Here is a 21,720-nt window from a genome sequence, read left to right as displayed (position 1 = left end):
GACGGTTCTGAAAGGGAGACGTCCTGACTCCGCGGAAGCCACGATGGGCCTCACGCTGGACCCTGGAGAATCGGCCCCAGTCAGATGTTTTCTGCACTTCTGGCGAGGGAGCTGTCAGGGCGAGAGTCAGGCCGCCCCATGCCCTCTCCCCTACTCCCCTGCTCCCACCCTGCTGTGCCGTGCCACCCGTCCCCACACCAGTGTGTCCCTACGAGCCCTGCTGCTCAGCTCCCGGAGCCAGTGGCACAGTGGAAACGCCCCGGCCTTCAGAGTCACCCTCTCTCCTCCACTCCTGCCACCCGCCTTGGCACGCCTCGCCCCGACCCTGCTGGCCTGTCCCCATTCCAGACTTCTTCCCAGCCTCCTTGCTGTGATTTGCCTCCTTACCCTGTGTGTCACCCTCCCCATCGGTCACATACGTTGTGTTTTCCCATCGTGTTGACAAGTGACCGTGTAACATGAGCTAGTATTGTCCTGGGAGCTCTCATATGTTACTTAACGATAAAACCCTTGTTTTACGAATTGAGAAATGAAGGTTCAGAGAAGTTAGGTACTTTGCCCAAAGTCACGTCACCGGTGAGCACCGTGAGGTCTGTGTCCCACGGCACCATCATCAGAGAAGGCAGGAGGGGACCGCGTGTGCATGCTTCTCGCTGGCCTTGCAGGCCGCCCGCCCGGAGGGCGACGTGGCGATGCCAGGCCGTCACTAGACCTCCTGGATTTGTCCTGGGGAAGGAGCCGCGGAGGTGCGTGTGTGTCGCAGTGCCGTGGTGCTGGCAGGAGCGTGAGGACGGTCACGCCTCCCGCAGTGCAGACTGCGTAACGGAGGTGCGTGTGTGTCGCAGTGCCGTGGTGCTGGGAGGAGCGTGAGGACGGGGTTTACGCGCATTTACATAAGTGAAGCGCGGTACTGCCGTTGGGGACGGCCGGCATCCATGTCCGTGGGGCATGAGATGGACGGTGTGTTTAGAGGAGACGGGGGACAGTGTCCGCAGAGAGCAGCGTGTGGCGGTGCACGCCCCAGAACGTCATCAGCGAAACGTCCGTACACGCAGCCGAAAGGGTCCCAGAGCTGCCGGTGGCACACACCTCGCCTGCCGACGGAGACGCAGGGCGTTTGCTTAGCCCGTCCGCGCGTGGACGTGGGGGCCCTGCCTCGGGTGGTGGGTGCGTCCGAGCCTGCTCGCCAGACCCCCAGAGTGACGGCTCCGGCAGCAGCTTGTCCAGGGCTTCGCGTCACAGGCCCTTTCGGTGACACCATGTCCTTCTCTCCTCAGGTGTTGCTGAGCCAGGTGCATCGGCTGAGAGCCCTGGACCTTCTCGGGAGGTTCCTGGACCTGGGCCCCTGGGCGGTGAGCCTGGTGCGTGCTTCTGCGCGGGGCTGGGCGGAGCGGGCCAGTGAGGGCGGCCGTGGGGACGCCCGGCAGCCGCAGCGTCGGGGTCGGCTTGTGCTTCGCCCCCCTGACCCGTTTGCTGTTCTCAGGCGTCACTTCTGCGGGACAAAGTGCCACCAGCCTGCTGCTCTTCAGGGAGTGGCTCCGCCCTGCCACAGCCCTGTCCCTGGCCACACGTGGCCTGTTTCCTCCCGGAAGCCCCTGCAGACCCTCATTCGCCGTCTTGGCTCCCTGACTTCCAGCCACTCGCTCTATAGCAGAGCAGGAACGGCCACGTGAAACAGGAGGGACTGACGGGAGGAGACGGCACGACTCACGGGGTCTGCCGGTTAGAGCAGGTGGTTAGAGCAGGCCCGAGACGCCTGTCCATCAGCTGCAGTACGGGGACCTTATTTGGTTCTGTTTGCAAGTAAACATTTGAAAGTTCAAGTTGGAAAAGTTAATACTCAAGAAACAATTAGGAGTTTAGCTGGATGTTTTCTTATTAAAGAATAATGGTTTATTTTCTTAGATGTGGTAATGGTCTGTGGTCATGTTTTGATAAGAAACTTCATTTTTAGAAGTAAATACTGAGTGTTTACAAATGAAGTCATGTGATAGGACAGGGTCCCCCGAGGCTCAGGCAGCGAGCCCGTGGGCATTCAGATGCCATTTCATCTCCGCTTAGGACTACTTAAGTCTTTCCACGATATAATGTCAGAAAGAGAGATAATTGTCCCCAGAAGGAAGAGCGAGCCCAAGGCTAGGAAGAGGGGTCAGTGCTGGCCACTGGCACTGACACTCCCCGGCGCCTGCAGCCGTAGACCCTGCGGCGAGGTGAGGGCCGTGTGTGGTCCTGCGGGACGGCGTCACCCAGACGTCCTGGAGAAGGCTGGGGGGACAGGAAACGTGCAGGCGCGCCCTAGAGCCGCTTCCGTTCACATCCTGTTGAAACCTAAGTCAGCACCCAGGGAGGCTGCCGAGGTCTGGTCTGGGGCTGGGTAATGATGGCGGCAGGTGCTGCTCTGGCCCTTGGTGATGGCCCCAGTGCGTGAACCGGAGGAACGAATGTTTGTCCCTCGTTAAGCGTGGCCTGTGACATGAAAGGGACCCGGGACCTGCCATCAGCCGGGTCACCCCCTGGCACCTGTCCTGGGTGGGGGCGCCCTGGGAGAGCTTCGGGATTGCGACAAGTCTGAGACGAGGACAGAGCAGACTGGGAACCTGGCGCAGTTGTCCCGGCGGCCTGCACGCTGGGCACCATCCTGTCTCGTGTCCCTGCAGAGCAGCCCCCGGAGACGAGTGGCCGGCAGAGCACGGGCACGGGGAAGCCGAGGCGGGTCCCTTGCAGCCGCCACAAGCCGAACCCAGGGTGCTGTCTCCAGAGCACCCGTGCGCATTGGGGTCGGCTGGGTGGGTGAGGTGGCCCCACGAGAGTCTCAGAGTGGGCCTGCATTGTCGCTAAGAGCAAGCCTGGCCACCAGGCGAGGGCAGTGGGGTCTCGGGCACGAGGGCGTGGCGCTGGACCCATCCAGGTCTAGAGCAGAGCAGCCCAAGGCGCCCTGCGGTCAGTGGGATTGGGGGTAAGACCCACAGGAGGCGAGGCCATCGGCTCCCGCGCATTCCCCATGTGGCTGAGGCCAGCGCCACACCGCATCCCACACTGCCCACTGACGCCACCCTCTCCCGCAGGCCCTGTCCGTGGGCATCTTCCCCTACGTGCTGAAGCTGCTGCAGAGCTCGGCCCGGGAGCTGCGGCCCCTGCTCGTCTTCATATGGGCCAAGATCCTCGCCGTGGACAGCGTGAGTAGTCCCTGTCCCCCCAGGGCCCAAGGCCGCCTGGTGGTGGTGGGTGCCGAGAGCAGGCAGCATCCCCAGGGTGCAGTGCCAGGGGCTGGCACCTCTCTCCCTCCCACGCTGGCCCCGAACTTCCCGTCCGCCCGCCTCCCTGCACCTAGGGCTGCCGGCCCTTCCTCTCGGCCGGAAGGGGCCAGTGCTCCCCTGTCGCCCCGCGGTCGGCTCGCCCAGCCACGCACTCTCCACTGCTGTCCCTCGCCCCGCACGCCACTTCCTCCCCAGCTGCCAGGCCCGCGGGGCTCCTCCGTCCCGCCGACGCTCTGCCGTCCCCGCCCTGGCCGTGGGAGCAGACACGTGGAGGCCCAGGCTGCCCCTGTGAGGCTCGGCCCTGCGGCACTGGCGGTCACTTCTCAGCCGTGACTGCCCAGCCCGCGTCTCCCTGCCAACCCTTGCTCGTGCCCGCCGGGCCCGCAGTCACCTGTCTCTGCAGAGATCTAGAGCTGCGCCGAAGGCTGTAGGTGGCACAGAGGTCAGCCTTCTCTGCCCTCGACAGGGTCACAGCCCAACGGGGACAAAACTCTGTGCTGGGAGGCCAGATGTGACACATCCCACAGGTGGCGTGGGCCGCGTCTGCGCTGGGTGTGAACGTGGGAGGCTGCTGAGTGTCAGGCGTGGGAGGCAGGAGCCTGGGACGGGCCCAGCACAGAGGACGTTCAGGGTGGCAGCCGGCGTCGGTGTGGAGGGCCCTTCAGGGCACAGGCGCTTCCTTCTGGGTTTGGGCCTCCGAGCTTCGCTTAGCCAGAGTGAGAAGCTGCTAGAGATTTTGGACAGAGATGGCGGGAACCAAGTTGTGGTTTTTAAAGTGCCTGGACTCGGTGTGAAGACTATGAAGTTGACCACGGGGGCGGGGGCCTCTGGGGACATGGGGGCCGGTGGGCAGGGGGGCCAGGCGGACGTGGGGGCAACGTTCCCGAGTTTGAGCCTGGGTGGTGGTGACAGGGGCCACCAGGCGAGGCAGACGTGGTCGGGGAGCGTTCAGAAGACCGTGGTGCCGAGGCAGGAGGTGGACACTGGGGACCCGTCCAGCCAGTGACGATGGCAGGCGGCCTCGGATGGGCCAGGGGCAGAGCCAAGGGAGCTGCTCTGGGGAGTGAAGGGGAGTCATGGGAGCGTTCTCCAGGGCCCTGACAACACGCAGGAGGGTGCCCAGGTGCGGTGGGTCAGGTAGCGGCTGTGGGGACAAACAGGCAGGGCTCTAGGCAGGAGGACCGCATGGTGGCTGCATGTCTGGGAGTTGGTGGGTGAGGACCAGCATTGGAGCAAGCGGGGGGCTCGAGCGGACAGTGACCTGGGCAGTCTCTGTCTAAGAGGAAGGAGCCAGTGGCGGCAGGGTCCGCGACTGTGCGTACGTGTGAGCGTCACAGCATGGCAGGGCTCGCGCGTGGCGCGGCCTCCATTCTCCACACGGTGCGGGACGTGTGTGTGCAGATCCTTACAGACAGGACCGTGCTGGAAGGTGAGCTGCCGGGACCACGGCCTGGCCAGAGCTCAGAGCCTCGGGCCACGTGGGGTCCTTGCAGCTCAGCGGAGTGGCAGAAAAGCTTGCAGGGCAAGGGCGTCCACTCACGTCCCCGTGGGCAGAGGCAGGAGAGGAACTGACCTCAGTGGGCCTCTGTCCTGCCGGCTCCCCCTCGGCCACAGCTGGTGCCATCAGGGCCTGTGTGCCCATGAGCTAGCCCAGCAGTCCGCGTGACTTGGGGCTCTGGTCAGCAGGATCCCCTCGCACGCTCTCTCCTGCACTGGCCGGCCCAGAGATGACAAAGCAGGCCGATCCCGAGCCTGGCACTGCCCGCCCCTCCGCTCACAGCGAGCCCACCAGGAAGCCCCAGGCAACTTAGGGCAGCCCGCCCAGCATCCGGCCTTGCTCCCCAAGCCCCGGGCCTCCTCACCCTGCAGCGGCCAGAGCTTTGCTGTGAGGGGCCAAAAACAGGGTCAAGGCTTCATGAGCGTCACGGGGTGTCCCCACGTGTGTGTGACAGCACGTTTGCTTCTGCGTGAAGGCGTCCTGATCCCCCTGTCTTTGGCTACTGTTCACACGCTGGACTCTCGCTGTTCCCTTGGCCATCCTGCAGCCACGGTGCTGAAGCCAGAGAGCCAGAAGTGGCCCTCAGGCCCCCCGCTGGTTCCCCCGCAGCCCGGCCCTCAGGGTTGTCACTGTCCCGCCTGGCCATGTGGACTGGGACACTCTGGTGCTGGCTGGTGGCGGTGATCGGCGCACCCTTGGGCGTGATTTTCATGCCCTCGGTGCTGGGAACAGCTTCCTTCCTCCTCAAGGCGTCCAGGCTGGCCTTGACCTCGGTTCGACCTTGACCCGTCTTGGGCCCAGTGCCCACCTTGTCCAGTGAGTGTTCCCTTGCTCGTCCTAGAACGAAGACTAGGTACTATGAGGTATCATATTTGTCAACAGAAGATCTAACTTTCCTTTCCTTCAAACCCTCCTCAAACGATGATTTCTTTAAAAGATCGTCCAGAACATTGGATTTGGAAGTTTAAAAAAGAAAGCTAAATTTGAGTCCTGCTGCCCCCGTGTACTTCCACAGGCCATTCCGCCCGCCGTCCCCTGCCCCTGGACCCCTGGAGAGCTGTGGCAAAGGCGCCTCTGGGCCTGGGCACAAAGCTCGGGGCCGTGTGCGGGAGCGCTCGTGGATCCAGTGAGGGGATACAGGTGTGAACGCAGACTCTGAGCCGCTCCCGCAGGTTTAAAGCCTGGGCTTGTGGGTCAGGCAGCCGTACCTTTCGACTGTTTCTATTTTGCCTTTTTTCAGACGTCCTTGAAGAGTCACGTTATGTTATGGGGCTCTTTTCCCGGGGAGACTTGAAACCGTTTCTCTTCTCCAGTGCTCTCTCATCCGAGTCACAGTGTATCAGCTCTGTCCTTGGTACCTGGCCATCGAGGACCCGCGTAGGGCTCCTGGATGCACAAACCGTGATGCAGAGCCAGGGCAGGAGGGGCCAGGACAGGTGGCACTCGGCACCCAAGTCCCCCGGCCGGCGCGCGTCGCCCCTGGGGACGGGCTGTCTGGTTTTCGGAGCAGCGCGTCTGCGTAGACTTCTCCTTGCGTGGAAAGGGACGCCCTTGCAGAACACCTTTCGCCGTTCCGTTCTCGAGAGTCGCAGCACTGGTGGTCCCATTTCAGGGCGAGGAATCCCGTTCACCGCCGAGCCTTGCTCCCATGTGTCCCCAGTGCCTGACGCGGGAGGCTCCATGCTGAGTGCCCCCCAGCCCACCTGGCGTCGACCACCTGCACGACGCTGGAGCCGTCACGCTCGACAGCCCGCGCGCGGGCAGTGTTCCAGCAGATGCCGCGGGCGCCGGGCCCCCGCGCGTTCATTCCCAGCCAGCGTGTCGCTCCTGCTTGCTTAAAGGCAGCCGTCCCACCGAGAGGCGTTTTGAAGTGTTCCAGTGGGGACCGAGCCGGGGCTCCCCGTCCTTCCTCCTCATGGCCATGCGGCCACAGTTCCCCAGGGACCGGACTCCGTGAGTTTAGGGACCTCCCCCACCCCTGTCTGGCGGAAGTCGTGCTGCCCTGCTGGCCTCCCCACAGCCGGCCTGCGCTCACGCGTGAGGGCCTTTTGCAGCACCCGGAGTCCCGGCGAGGGTCAGGGCTCCCGCTGCCCACACACAGCGACGCCCAGGTCGGGATGAGAGAAGCCGCTACGGTCAGACCGAGGCTCGCCCAGCCCCGTGCTCGGCTGCCCCAGGCAGGGCCTCCACTCAGGCTGCACCCTGGCTGGTTGGGAATCCGGGCCCCTGCACCCCACAAGCGTATGCTGAGCACACACCACGTGCTGGCACGCAGGGCTCGTGAGGGGCTTGGATGGGGGTAGGAAGCACCTCGGCCTCAAGACAGGAGGGTCCATCTGGCAGGAGGACGGAGAGCGGTGCTGGGAAGAGGAACAGGCTCAAGACCCGTCTGACTGAGGAGCGGGGGACACTGTGGGGACACTGATGTGGCCAAGAAGGCATGACTCGGGGCAGGAGACCCAACAACAGCATGTCAGGAAGGCCCTTTTGTCTCATTTCCGACTCCAAGAAGTCTGCCCCTGGGGGTCTCGTCAGGGTCACCCAGTCCCCATGATACCTGCACTCAGCGCCACCTAGCCAGAAGTACTAGGACGTGAGGAAACAGGCCAGCGTGACCCACCCCGAGGAGGGGAAAGCAGCCCGTTCAGAACTCTCACAGACGGTGGAATCCGCAGACGAGGACGGGAAACAGCTCTGTTGACATTCGGGAGATGTTAAAAGGACTCACCTCGGAGGAGGACAGTGCTCTCTGCCTGCCCCACAGCGGCTGGGCGCCTGGCCCCACTTCTGTCCCCAGGCGGGTCCTGCATGGCCCCCAGGGTCCCGTCATGCATCCCTCCACCCTGCCCGGTGGCCGAAAGCCGATCTCCAGCTCCGGCTCTGTGGCCTGGCTCTCCCAGAGCAGCCACATGGGGCGGTCGCCCACTCCCAGGCCCACGGACGTCTCCTGGGGGGCCTTTCTGCCCCGGCCGGGGTGTCCAGCAGCGGGGAGCCCCCTCAGACTGCAAACGTGGGGGTGCTGGAGTCCCTCGGCGTGCCTGCACCAGGGACGCCCACAACTGGCTTGAGCGAGGGGGCCCATAGCCCCGGCCTCCATGAGCGCACGGCCTTCACGGCGGAGCAGCTCAGCACCCTGGAGAGCTCCTTCCAGCACTGCTGCTACCTGGGCCCCCCGGAGTGCCGGGTGCTGGTCCAGAAGACGCGGCTGTCCCAGGTGCAGACAAAGCCTGGTTTCAGAATCGGCGCGTGACGCACAGACAGCAGCCGCAGCCCTCGCAGCCCCGCCCGCCCCTCCCTGGAGCTCTCGTGCGCCCTGGCTTTCCGTGCCCCACCCGCTGCCCTGCGCAGCGGCTGCCTGGGCACTGGCACGCCCCCTGGCTCCTTCGGGACCCCTGCCACGCGGAGCAGTTCCCCCAGCCTTGGTGCGGGACTCGAGCAGCAGGCCCGGGGAGCCAGGCGCACACGCTGGGCCCCGCCTGGTCCAGGGGTCTCTGGGGCCCATGTGCCCGGCCAGAGACCGGGGACGCCTTTTGTGGAAGTGCGGCAGCCCAGAAGCCCGCAGCTGGGGTGTCACACGCCCAGTCGCCCCACACGCGCTGGGTGTGTGTAGAGCTGAGCCTGGCATCCAGACGTCCCACTGGTTCCCTGGTGTGGGCCTTGTGCCCATCCACAGGTGGGACCTGGGACCCTGGCCCACCTTAGGATTCTAGAAGGTTCCGAGTTGAAGATAATTTGAAGCAGTTTCTTCACTGATAGCCGTTGCTGAGGGAACAGAGTCGAAAGCCAGAAGTGGACTCGTTCTGTGTTGGGCTTTTAGCATGCGGTAAAGGAGAATCCATTCAGTATGTGCTGGAGAAACTGGCTTCCAGTTGGGAAAAATAATGGTGGACCCTCTCTCTCCCAGAGGAAAAAAAAGACTCAACCCAAACTTCCCAAGACGAAAGCTCCATGTGGCAGCGGGTAAACAACCCAGTGAACGCTGCAGGCGAAGGACCAGTGAACTTATGGACAGCAGCAGAAGCGGTCCAGACAGCGCTGTGGGAAGGGAACGTTAAAACCATGAGTCGGGACGGTGGCAAGCGGCCTGCTGTACGAGGACCTGGAGCCCCTACAGGGGGCTGGCGGAAAGGGGTATTTGAAGAAACGATGGCTGGAACATTTCCACATTTGATGGAAACGGTAGACCCCCAGACCAAAGACACCCACAAACGCCAGGCACGAGCCGCACGAAGCAAACCGCCAAGCACACATTGGGACCCAGTCACGTAACAAACGATAATAAATTCTAAAACTCGAAAGCAGCCAGTGAAAAACAGAATGGAGAAGCAAAACGCGGGTGACAGGACTGCTTGCTGGACGGGAGCTGCGTCCTTCGCGCTTGGGGAGAGCCGCCCGCTGGCCCGCCCTCGGCCTCGGCGTTTGTCCTGCCTCCCTGCAGCGGCCTCACCGCTCACCCGCCCCGGCAGTGCTGGCCTGTCCTCTCCAGGTCTCGCTGTCCCCACTTCCTCCCGCACACACAAGCGAGCGGGGTTGGCCTCCGCCCTCCAGCCACGACCCGTCACCAAGACCTGAGTGTGGTCAGGTGGGCCGAGAATTTGCAGCCCAGCAGAGCAGCGAGAGGATAACACACCGTGGCCACGTGGGGGTTCTCCCCGGGGCATGAGGCCCGTTCACTGTGAGGAAAACTATTGAGATGATGTGTTAAGGAGAAGACGGCTAACATTGATCTTCTCTTAGAGAAAGAAAAACACTCAATAAAACAGGCATCAGTAACTGCTTCTCAAACGTTTGAAATATCTTCCTGTCCGCCCAAAAGCCAGGATGCCACCACCAATTAGGCAAGAGAAGGAAATGAAGAGCGTGAACACTGAGTTAGAAGTGAAACCGTACATCTGCTCAGGGCAGGAGTCAGCCCGTGGGGGCCGTCAGCCCAGGAGTCAGACCAAGACAAGCCGGCGAGGGGATGATGCTCCGTCCGCAAGGGAGGCCTGGGTCGAGCAGACGCGGCCTGGCACACGAGGGGAGTGTGGGGCGACTTGGAGGCGCTCCTGGGGAACTCGGACGACACGCCCTGTCCGGCGACGGGAACGGGAGCGACGGACACAAACATGTCGGCGTTCTCCGCGGCCGTTTAAACCACAGGGCAAGCCCAGTTAGATGCCGCGAGCTTTCTGTTCATGAACCCCAAAACTCGACAAGCATGTTCTAAACTTCCCAGGAAAAATAAAGAGCATCCAGGGGAAATCCTGGAGAGGGAGGGCGGGGGGCGTCATCCTGCCAGCCGTTAAAACGAACCGTGACGCCGCCAGGAAAGGCCTTGTGGCCCGGGCTGCCGACAGGCCCCCCGCGGCTCACGGGGCTTCGTGTGCGGTTTGGTCCGTGGGCCCCCGAATTTCCGGCGCTAAGATAGCAGGGTGTCTCCCTGCACGCCCCCAACCTTCAGAGAGAGGTGGTTACATAGGACGAAGCCACAAAAACGCTAGGGGGGGACCAGGCCCACTCCGCTTCAGCCTCAGTGACGGAAGCCTCTGCAGCTCCGGCTCCAGATCCAGGCGTCCAGAAAATTAGCAAGCTTGATTGTGTGAAAATGCAAAATTCAGCATTCTAAATTTTATAAGTACCATGAGCAGAGTTTTAGAAGGAGGATCTGGCGGGGGTGGGATTTAAACTCCTGCCGCGGGGGGAAGGCCGGCCTCCCTGACACGCAGCTCCTGGAGAAGGACAGCTCCAGCCGTCCAGCAGAGCAGTGGCCACAGGACGCGACCGGCGGCTCAGAGAGATGCGAACGAAATGCTCCGTCTCTTCACAAGTGCACAGTAAGAGACACCGAGATGCCACTTTTCGCTTCTCAGACTGGCAGAAATCCTCACACTGAGCAGCACGCTGTGCGGCGAAGGTACAGTGCGGTGACGTCTAGCAAAACCACAGACGCGTTTATCCCCCGTCCGGCAGCGCCGCGGCTGGGGACTCGCAGCTGGACCTGCTCACACGTGCAGCAGCATCTTACTTCTGGCTGCGTCGTTCACAGTCACAGAAGCTCGTTTGCACGGGACAGTGCAGTGGTCCCAGGCTGGCCCCACGAAGCCCTCCCCAGGCCGATGGGCAGCATACCCCAAGGTGGAGAAAAGTGGGTGCTGCACGTTCGTCGAAGGACAGGGTGCCTCGGTCTGTATGGTCACAGTCTCTGTTCACACAAAGCGTTGGAAGGAGCAGGCGGCTGCGTGGTGGGGGAGGGGCCGGGGCCGGGGCCGAAGAAAACCCTGCCGTGTGCGGAGAGGTAGAGCGAAGGGGTGGGAGCTCATGGACGCGGCGATTTTCCCCTCGGGAACGAGCGTCTGACCTGAGGCCGCATCGTCAGGCTCTCCCTCTGCTCCACCCTCCTGTGCCTGTGGCCCGAACGTGTCACACCGGTGGCTTGACCGGGGGGAGGAAGGGGGCCCTGGAGCGGCTGGGAGCCCGCTGCCTCTGCGGGCTCTGCCACACAGCCCGCCTGCCCGCCTCTGTGCCGCCTTCGCACTCAGCCTTCTTGCCGTTCCATGGAACGAGGCGGTCGCCCGAGCCGGGGCGCAGGCGCGTGCGGGCGTGGACGGGGGCGGGTTGCCGTCTGAGCAGTGCTCACCCTATGGTCAAGTGCCGCGGGCTCAGGATTGCAATTGAACTAGACATGTGAAAAGACACGTGGTCAGTGGTCACCTGCGCCTGACACACTCGTCAAAGCAGCTTTGATGAGCGGGCAGCATGTAGATGGCTGGGTTTTGGGGGCCCTGACACCCGCGCCCCATCAGGCTCGGTCACAGGCTGCGAGCGCTCCCCTGCAAGCGTGCGGGGAGCTCCCCGGGGCCTGCAGGCCTTGGTCTGACCTGTTGCACCTCGGGCTTGAAGACAGACGGGGCCTTGGTGTTGAGTCGGGGCCGGCTGTCGTCCCAGCCTGGGCTGTGCTGTGGGTACCACGCTGGCCCCTTCTGGTTTTTAGGGCACAGCCCTCACTCGAAGCCAGAACCCAGGGGCACCAGCAGCACCTGCACACAGGCCGGGCTTCCTCACTGACCCAGCCCCTGGAGCCCACAGTTCCCGACATCCGACCTCCGCCCTCCATCCTGCTGATTCCCACCCGAGAGCTGAGCTCCTGTCGGCTTATTGACGTGAGGAGGATAGCTCAGCATTGAGCCCCTCAGACACGGGCCAGGCGGGAGGGGCGCGGGGCTCCGGGCCGCAGGGACCTCGTCCCGTGAGACGGCTTCGCGGTAGAGGTGGCCCACGCCAGCGGGGCCTCTGGGAGCCTGTCACAGCGCGTCCCCTTTCCCCTTGGATTCTCTGAAATTCGGCTCTGAAGGTGCTGAGCCTCGCCGCTGCTCTGATGGCCCCGTCCTCGGGCATGGAGCGTGCCGGCCACTACTGGACTCGACATCCACCTGTGGCCTCGTTCCCCCGAGTGTTGCTAATCCGTTTGTTGGCTGTGGCCCTACGGAGCCCAGTGAGCTCCTGCCCACACCTGTGGGCCAAGGAATAAGGGTGTCTGTGATTTGTGTGTCATGCCCTAATTTGCAAGTCGCTCTGACATGGATCTGGCCTTTGAATCCACTTGTCGAGCACAGATTCCTTAAAGTCTCCTGGGGTCCCCGCTGGCCGGAGGGAGCCTAGGCATGCGGCCTAGTCAATGCTGGTGTTCCATGTCTTCTCCGGCCAGACAGAGACCTGTCCCTCAGCACGTGTGCCTGAAACCTCCCTGGCCATGACTGCCCAGGCAGAATCACTCACGTCCCTAGAACCAGCAACTGCAGAAATCCCCCAGCCGGCCAGCCGTGTCAAATCAGGGCTCCGTGGTCCCCGCCCCCAGCAGGCCCTTTCCCCCAAGCCTCCCGACTCCACTGCTTCGGATGCCTGTCAGCCTCCTTCCTGGGTGCCTGCCTCTGTCCCCAGGGCCTGCCCCCCGAGCTCTAGAGCACCCTGTGGCCTTGGGTTCCCACCCATTCACGTGTAACTTCCAGGCTAGAGGCAGGCCTGCCTCATTCCCTGCATGTCACACCATGCCCCCACCTCCCTCCTGCGAGCTAACATAGTGCACCCTGAATTAAACCCCTCACCCTCTGTGGCCCTGGAGAAACGGTGAACCAGCACGCTGCCTCCTCTGCCCAGCCCTCCCGCTCACGCCCCCCATGCCCCACCCTCCTGGTTCCGGTGCAGTCCATGCAGCCCTTCAGGGCCTCCATGCTGGACATCAGAGCCCAGTCCCCTGCCTGCGCTGGCCCTCGCCTCCCACCTGTCCCCAGCTGCCCGGCCGTCCCCCGTGGGGATCCCAGCCGCTCCCCTCCTTGGGCATCTCCAGAAGCACATGCCCCCTTCTCTCCAAGCCCCCCAATCCCGGTGCCTGTTCGCCATGTGCTGTGATGCTGAGTTGTGCCCTCCTGGGCCCGAGTAGGCCACAGCTTATGTCGCTGTCCCCGGGCCCGAGTCAGGCCTGGCACCTGGCGGGTCCTCGAAACGTGCTGAGCGATGAACACACCACCGGTGCTCAGAGGTGCTGGGGCCGAGCAGCCAAAGGAAGCACGCCCCTCAGCTCCACACCACTGAGACTCAAGTCCCCGCCTCAGAGCTAGCTCTCCTCTGGGGCAGGGACTTGGGCCTCTGGGAAGCAGCTGGTAGAACGAGCTGTGTGACGTGCATCATCTGTGAGTCACACAGGCTGTGGTGTTTTGGTTTTTTGGAAGTCCAGCCCAGCGAGACCCTAGGAGTTTCCATGGGGCTGGCTCTGCGGGAACCAGGGGTGGTTGCAAGTGTCGAGTGTGTCTAGCTCAGAAGGCAAGAGGCAAACGCGTGGGCCCCCGGATGACAGGGGACTTGGGCAGGGCTGCAGGGACGAAGGGGCCCTCCAAGGGAGCTGGTGCAGTGGCCCGGGTGCCCCACCCAGCCTTTTCTCACAGCCAAGGGAAACGAGCGACCATTCTCTTTTTTCAAATGAAATTGGACTTGAGAGGAGAAAATGATGAAGGCATAAAACATCCCTTGCACGCTCATTGGTTCGTACGCGCCGGGAGCACAGCGAAGCCCCTTCCCGACGCCGCACTGACTGTCTCCCTGTGTCTCTTCTCTCCCCAGTCGTGCCAAGCTGACCTGGTGAAGGACAACGGTCACAAGTACTTCCTTTCGGTCTTGGCAGACCCCTACATGCCCGTAAGGACCAAGCGCCGTTCTCTCCCGGACGGTCTCGAGATCCGTCATGTCTCCCTCTGCTCACACGTCACGCTGTCGTGACACGTATGAGGGCTCTGGAGAGGGGTGCTCCTCGCCAGCCCCCACCCAGGCAGAGGCCACGACGCGGGTGGGCCGTGCTCCGGGGGCCACGTTTACACGTTCAGCTGCCACCCGCCCCCCCGCCCCCCGCAGACAGCACTCTTCACGCAGCACGTGGCCCCGGCAGCTCTTCCCTGTCTGAGCGGGAAGTTGCCGGCCGTGATGTGCCGTCGGTTTGGTTTACGTCGGTCCTTTGCCCTGGCACATCTGCATCGTGGTAGAACCCGCTCGCCCCCACATCCTGTCAGCTGGTCGTATTAGTAGGCGCTGTACACCTGTGACGTGACGCTCTGTGGCCAGTGGAGAGGCAGGAAGGTGACGGGCTGACGTGCCATGGGAATCAGGAAGGGGGGAGGGAAGGAAGGAAGCGCCTGAAAGTTTCCACTTTAAATATAGTAAATTGCTTCAGAAAGTAGTAATCCACGAATAGTACGTACAGTGACTCGTGTAAACGTTTGAGAGTTAACGTCTCCGTCCCGTCCCCCCAGCGCCCAGCGGAGTAGAGAGAACGGGGTCGGCGACCTTGGCCTAAGGCAGCGTAGCAGCCCCTCTGCGGTCTCAGGCGGCTCCCGGTGTATAAGGGACGTCATTTAACCCTCTCTTTGGTTTTCCAAAATAAATGAAGATTTTTCGAAACACAGGAAGGTAGATAATCCTTGTGCTTTAACCTAAGTGCAGCATTTAAACACCGTCAGAGGCAGTTAAAGTCATGCGCTGAGTTCTGGAAACAATCGCTCCCCGTTGCTCAGGGTGAGCGGGAAGACAAGTGAACGGGAGGAACGCTCAGTGCTGAAACACGGTGAGGCACCGCGCCCCTCGTCACCTGCAGACACTGGAGCTTGAGGACAGCGCCAGATGGGAAAGAAAGGGAAGGACACCCCCAAACGCCGAACCCGGCAGGGCCAGAGAGCAGCCACGGCGGGGAGCAGCCAGGATGCCACGGAGGCCCTGGGGCCCCACAGCACGCGGACCGCGGCCTGCCCACGGGCACGGGCCTGAGCTGGGGCCCTCTCGGAGACCGGTGCCCCGCATAAAGCCAGAAGCCCATGAGGCCTGCGCCCCTCGCTGAGCAGAGTGGGCAAAGCCCCTCGTCCCACATGTCAGACAAGCCCCGGGGCCACTGCAGCCTCAGCATCCGCGCCCAGATGGGTGCGCGCCAGCGGCCGAGAACTGGACGCGAAGCACCTGGGGCCTGAAAGAAGCCCAGGCAAGGCCAACCTTCAGGGACAGGTCCATGCCGGACCCACGAGACACGCCGGGAACGCTGCCTGCTGCCGATCCGCAGCCAGGGGACCAGCCCCGAAGAGAGCCGGCACCCCCAGACTAAAGCTAGCAGGCTTACCTGAAAAGGACCAGCGCCAGTGTGAACGTGCGTTTAAAACGAGTGGATGACGTTTTCTCGTCCTCCACGTCAGCGGGCTCTCTGAGCAGCTCGGCAGGGGGGCCGGCACCATCACCAAAGCCTCCGTACGTGACTTCGGCAGGACGGACCCCGCCGGTGAGAGGATCGAGGAGGAGTCGCCTGGAGCGGTGAAAGGTCACTGAGAGACGGGGGTCGGGGGAAGCAGCATCCGGACCAGTTGTGGCTGAGAACTCCCCGCATCTGCAGAAATGAGTTTTCAGATCTAAAAAGGACAACGAAGCTCGAATCCACACACGGAGTCCCCACGGCCAAAGCAGGGACGGTCAAGTGCAGAAGCGAGGGAATCGCACGGAGTCCCCACGGCCAAAGCAGGGACGGTCAAGTGCAGAAGCGACAGAATCGCACGGAGTCCCCACAGCCAAAGCAGGGACGGTCAAGTGCAGAAGCGACAGAATCGCACGGAGTCCCCACGGCCAAAGCAGGGACGGTCAAGTGCAGAAGCGACGGAATCGGGAGGGGGAATCTGCAGAGGCGGAAAGGGGACCCCGCCGGCAGCAGCGACCAGGCACAGGGCGCTGCCCGTCACCCCAGGGTTCTCCGCCCAGCGTAGCTGCCACGACAACGAGGGTGGAGCCCGCATGTCTCCGGAGACGGGCAGCTCCGTGGCCGCCCCCGCTGCTCCAGAGGACGGGGAACCCAGGGGGAGAGCCGCACGCGGGCGCAGCTCAGTAAGCGTTGGCCTTCAGCACGAGAGTAACCGTCGCCAGCTGGAGGGGTCACGATGCCAGGAGGGGTGGTGGAGTCAGGGTGCCATCGGCCTGCATCAGTCCAGGCAGAGGGAGACGCACAGAGAGCTCAGCCCAGACTTTGCTCAGTGTGCGTGCGGAAAATGCCAGGCACCAAGCAGTGGGAGCAGACCGACGGGCTCACAAACCCGTGGAGGACGGGGAGGAGGGAACGAACCTCATCCCTCCCAAAGACGACCGGAGAAAAGGAAGCAGCAGGCAAGGGGGCGCTGGGTCCCTGCGTGTTACCGCCTCGCGCTTGACCGGGGCGACCGGGAACAGCACAGCCTGTGACGGCGCACGCAGCCCTGTCCCGTCCCCTAGTGTCGGTAGTCTAGTCGGACCGTCTGTCCCCCAAGGGACCAGCCAGAGCTGTCACACCCTCTCCGAGACAGGAGCTGGCCATCACTATAATTCTGGTCACGTGCATTGGGAGGGGGTGTCCCTGTTGTGCTTGGGGACCTCGAGCTCCGTGGGAAAGTGCGAGACGGGGGGGTGACATCTGTTTTCCAGGCTGAGCACAGGACCATGACGGCGTTCATCTTGGCCGTGATCGTCAACAACTACAACACAGGGCAGGTGAGTGTCAGCCACCCTGTGCCCTTGCAGAGGTACGGCTCAGGCCGCGCACGTGGGGGCCGGGGCACTGCTGCTCCGAACGTCTAAAGAAACAGTCCTCCGTAGAGGGAGGGCAACCAGAGCACGCCAGTGCCGGGGGAAGGCCGCGGGAGGAGGGGGCCTGCACCTGTGCCGAGCCAGCCGGGCGCAGGGTGAATAGAAGTTGGTGGGACTTAAGACGTGGAGCATCGTCGGGAGCCCAGCCCGCACCGCTCCCCACGCCCTGGCCGCGGGCAGTCCATTGTCCACCGTCCACCGTGTGCCCTCTGCCCTCTCCAGGAAGCCTGCCTCCAGGGGAACCTGATTGCCATCTGCCTGGAGCAGCTCAGCGACCCCCACCCCTTGCTGCGCCAGTGGGTGGCCATCTGCTTGGGGCGGGTCTGGCAGAACTTTGACCCGGCCCGGTGGTGTGGGGTGAGGGACAGCGCTCACGAGAAGCTCTGCAGCCTCCTCTCAGACCCCATTCCCGAGGTGAGTCGGTCCACCCTGGTGACTTCCGGCCGAGCGCGGCGCTGCCGACCGCCGCCTCGCTCCCACTGACCACCGTCTCCCACAGCCTGTCCCGGCCCAGCCCTCGTCCCCTGACCCCCCTGATCCCGTCCCACTCCCTGATGGAGGGCGGGGTACCTGGCTTGGTCTCTGACTCCAGAAGTTCCCACCTGTGCAACCTGTCACCAGCCCCTCAAGCCAGGGCCACGAGACGCCCGGCTCCCATTTCCGCTCCGTCCGTGAGGGGGATTGCGCGTGCGTGCGGGGCCGTGATGCCGTGCGTCCGTCCGCAGGTGCGCTGCGCGGCGGTCTTCGCCCTCGGCACGTTCGTGGGCAACTCCGCGGAGAGGACCGACCACTCCACCACCATCGACCACAACGTGGCCATGATGCTGGCCCAGCTGATCAACGACGGCAGCCCCGTGGTCCGCAAGGTGCGTTGCGGTGCCAGGTGCGGGCCTAGGTGCTGGCTGCCCGCAGCCCGCGGCCCCATGGGCGGGTGCTCCGATGTTCGCTTCTCTCCAAGTCACGATTCGCCCGGTGCCCGTGGGTTTGCTTCCCTGAGAGCAGCTTGAGTGACAGGCTCCTTCCTGTCAGGCGACACGTTCGCATCACCGAGACTCAGACAGCAGTGGGCCACAGACGGGGGTGTGTGTGCGCCCCCGCCCCGCCCTGTGTATGTCAGCGGCTGAACAAAACTGTCGATGAAGTCGAAAATTTCCTTTTATTCGTCTGAGTGCAGAAATACCATGCGTGGCCCGCTGGTCCTGAAGGCCGAGCAGCCAGGAGCTGGGGAGCAGGGGCGGGGAGCAGTGCGGGGGGCCAGGTGCGGCTGCAGCGTGGCGCAGGGGGAGGCGGAGGGGGAGGCCGCGGCCCAGGCCGCTGTGGGGAGCCTGCCTTCCCTGCAGCGCCTCGCACTGCGCTCTCCGCAGACGCCGAGCGTCTGGCGTTCCCGGCACAGCCGCGTCAGGCCCCGGGCCCTCCCCTCAGGGAGCTTGTGCTCCAAGGGGCGACAGCCAGCAGCAGGCCCGGTAGATACGGTCAGTGGGTGACGCTGCTAGGGACACGCGAAACACGGAGGTTTGGGGAGGGCAGGATGGCAGCGGGCGGAGAGGGGTCACCGCCTCTGAGCGGGGGGCCGGGACGCCGCGCTGAGACGCAGGCCCTCGTCCTGGGCAGAGTCCTCGTGCCCCTGGCAGCTCATCTTGTTCAGAGCCGCAGGGTGACGCTGTCATGGTCCATGGCACGCAGACACCAGCGCCGGGGGCCCGAGGGTCCTGACCTCAGCTGGACAGGGACCAAGCTCTCAGGCCTGCCCGCACAGCTCCTTGTTCACGTGCGGCCCGTTCTGGACACCATCTCTGCCCAGTAGCTGGGGACCAGCTGCCGGCGTTCACCAGCTCGTGCAAAATGAGAACAGTCAGGCGATCGTGGCAGGGTTTCCGTAAAGTCGCTTGTATCGGTAGGAAGAGGGTCACGGCCGCGTGTGTGGTAGTGATGACAACGTCCTGTCCTAGATGAGGCGGCGACGAGGGCCGAGGCAACGGTTTTGTCTGCTGACTCGTTTAATGAGCTCACTTGATAACATCAAAAAGTCAGCAGATTGCCGTCAGCCTCCTCAATCGTTTTGAACTTGACCTTGTCCACTAAGTACAAAATCCACACCGTCCTGTCAGCAGCCACACTCTAATCATCAAGCAGGGCCAGGCTGGAGGTGCAGGCTCTTGACGCCCCGTTTCCAGCCCCACCTTTCTCGAGGCCTGAGTGGGGGAGCGACAGAGAGCGATGGCCCAGTCCCACACCCCTAGTGAGGAAGGCAGGAGGAGCTGGAGCCCTTTGTTCTGAGGCCACGGTCATCTGCGTCAGTAACCGGGGACCACAGAGGTGCCCTTCTGCTCTGGGGGGCAGCGCCGGGCGCCCGCCTCCCTTTCCGCTCACCTGGCTCAACCTGAGGCCAGCGGAAGCATCAGAGGCCGTGCCTGGCCGTGCCCAGGGCGGGTCTCTGGCGGAGAGGGTCGAGGTCGGGGTCCGTGCTTCCGCCTGGAGGGTGTTTTCGCTGGGACATGCACCAGGGACGTTCGGGGTCCCCTGGCACTGTTGTAGCACGTGCCACTGCCCTAAGGGAGACGTGTCTGTGTCCATCCCCTGAGACTGTGGCGGGCAGGCCCAGAGACCCGGAAGCACTTCTCGTCACCTCCGAGAGATGGACTAGCAAGTCTGGACATCCTGCCCGAGTGGAAGGGCATCTGTGCTTGTCAGACGGGACCCGCTTTCCCGTGCCCCGAGGCCAGAGGGCGTCAGTCACGTGCATCCTCCCGCGTCTCCCCTCGTGGCACTGGTACCCAGCAGTCAGCAGCCACCGTGTCAGGTGTTCTGGTGCCCGCCTCTTAGGTCCCTCGTAGCCGGTGGCCCCTGGTCCTGACCTCGCTCGCTCATTCAGAGGCTTCTGCTCACACTGGACACCCCTGAGGGCTGCAGCGAAAGGGACAGTCCCTGCTGCTGGCACCTTTGTTTTTTCTGTGGTGACTCGAGCGTTGAGCGTTAACTTTTAAGCGTCACGGCTTTCCCCATCTCCCAGCCTCCAGTAACTGTTCTCGTCCCCTGTCCCCGGCAGGAGCTGGTGGTGGCCCTGAGTCATCTTGTAGTCCAGTACGAAAGCAATTTCTGCACGGTGGCCTTGCAGTTCATGGAGGAGGAGAAGAACTACCCCCTGCCCTCGCCGGCCACCACAGGTGCGCGTGGCCGCTGACGCCGACCGGGGGCCTCTGGGCAGAGCTGGCGGCGGCACCTCCGCTGTGCCGGACGCAGGCTCAGATGTGAAGTGTTCGCCGTCTCCTGGCACTGGGCGGAATGGAAGGGGCAGGGAGCGGGGCGGCTCCGGCCCCCACCTCTCCTCCGTTCAGCCTGGTTGGAAAGCAAGTTCGCGAGGGGGGGGTCGGTGACGGGGACTAGAGGACAGCGCGTGGCCGCGTCCCGGGGCGAGTCACGGTGTCACTTTGCTGTCAGTTTCACGGCTCGGCGAGTCACGCTAGGCAGCGCCCTCTCTCACACCTACTGTTTCCCGGGTTGGTGTTCCGTCATCTGGGGCCGCGCCTGCCCCCGGAATGCAGCTCCCCTGCAGGAGGGGGGCCGTGATCCGCGACGAGGGCCCTGGGCGTTAGAGTGTTGGGGGAAGCGAGGGATGAGCTCGCTCAGTGCAAACAGCCAGCACGGGGGAGGGGACATGAGCAGACGGGGTCCTGCCAGTGCCAACTCAGAGCGCCTGCTGCTCCCGGCGAGGCCGGTCCTGCCGTGCGTGGTCTTCCATAGCCGAACGCTCAGAGTGACAAATGTGGGTTGGGTCATCTATTCCTTAGCCAGCCAGGTTATTCTTTGTCCAGCTACCCCAGCGCCCATGTGACAGAGACCCTTGCTGAGTGACACTCGTACTTGGGGAGCAGCCGCGGTCACCTGCCCTAGCTGCCAGCTGACAGGGAAGGTGCTGTCTTGGCCAAGCCCACCACAGACCCTCTCCTTCCCCACAGAGGGCGGGAGCCTGACCCCCGTGCGGGACAGCCCCTGCACCCCCAGACTGCGCTCCGTGAGCTCCTATGGGAACATCCGTGCCGTCACCACCGCCAGGAACCTGAACAAGTCTCTGCAGAACCTGAGCCTGACAGAAGAACGTGAGATGCTGGCGCTGGGCGTGCGGTTCGAGGGCGGGGGTTATGTTCTGACGCTTTTCAGCAGGCCTCGCCCTCCTCTGCGGACGACGTGTGCCCTGCAGGGCTGGAGATTGTCACGGGCACCCCCAGTCACCGTGGTCCCCCATGCAGGAGCCAGCCTGGCACTGCCTGGCAGGCCGGGTCCCGAGGCCCCGGGGAGTGAGGGCTCAGTTGCAGGGCCAATCGGGGTGGGGGGTGAAACCTAGGTTCCCGTCGCTTGCTGCCGACTGTGAGACGGGGAGGGGGATCTGGCATCCGCGCTGACCCCTCCCTGTGGTGTCCGGCCAGCCGGCGGCTCGGCGGCATTCTCTCCTGGGAACCTGAGCACCAGCAGCAGCGCCAGCAGCACGCTGGGCAGCCCGGAGAATGAGGAGCACATCCTGTCCTTCGAGACGGTGGACAAGATGCGCCGCGTCAGCTCCTACTCGGCCCTCAACTCCCTCATAGGTGAGTGCGGCCCCCACCGCCCCGGCGTCCGCCCAGCCGCACCTCGACGGCAGAACCCGCCATGCAGAAGTGCGGGGTGGCTCGCCATCAGCGGCGTGAAAGTTCACCCACTTCATTCTGGACCCGATGGCACTCGACAGGTCTGGGCCAGCAGCTGCGTCGTGCTCCCTCCTGCGGCCCTGAGGTGGTGGCTCCGCCACAGGAGACGTTTTGGTTGTCACGGCGGGGACAGAGCAGGGGCCACCGGCATCTGACAGCCAGTGTCACC

At 63.7% G+C, this 21,720-nt stretch overlaps 1 protein-coding gene across 4 annotated transcripts in view; it reads left to right on the top strand.

The window, feature by feature from the left end:
* RPTOR (regulatory associated protein of MTOR complex 1) overlaps positions 1 to 21,720 on the top strand; it is a 207,204-nt gene that overhangs the window by 148,588 nt on the left and 36,896 nt on the right. For 3 of the 4 annotated variants that reach the window (XM_025047180.1, XM_015589729.2, XM_006912165.3), the window contains 9 exons: positions 1,278 to 1,361; positions 3,066 to 3,176; positions 13,852 to 13,926; positions 16,708 to 16,773; positions 17,092 to 17,283; positions 17,595 to 17,735; positions 19,916 to 20,033; positions 20,826 to 20,966; positions 21,294 to 21,452. In XM_025047180.1, coding sequence (XP_024902948.1) covers positions 1,278 to 1,361; positions 3,066 to 3,176; positions 13,852 to 13,926; positions 16,708 to 16,773; positions 17,092 to 17,283; positions 17,595 to 17,735; positions 19,916 to 20,033; positions 20,826 to 20,966; positions 21,294 to 21,452 — 1,087 coding nt within the window. The remainder of the gene's footprint in view (positions 1 to 1,277; positions 1,362 to 3,065; positions 3,177 to 13,851; positions 13,927 to 16,707; positions 16,774 to 17,091; positions 17,284 to 17,594; positions 17,736 to 19,915; positions 20,034 to 20,825; positions 20,967 to 21,293; positions 21,453 to 21,720) is intronic. The other variant, XM_025047181.1, reaches the window with a different exon arrangement.

This window comes from Pteropus alecto, unplaced genomic scaffold (assembly GCF_000325575.1).
Source record: "Pteropus alecto unplaced genomic scaffold, ASM32557v1 scaffold134, whole genome shotgun sequence".
Lineage (NCBI taxonomy): Eukaryota > Metazoa > Chordata > Mammalia > Chiroptera > Pteropodidae > Pteropus > Pteropus alecto.
This window is presented reverse-complemented; position numbering and strand designations above follow the sequence as displayed.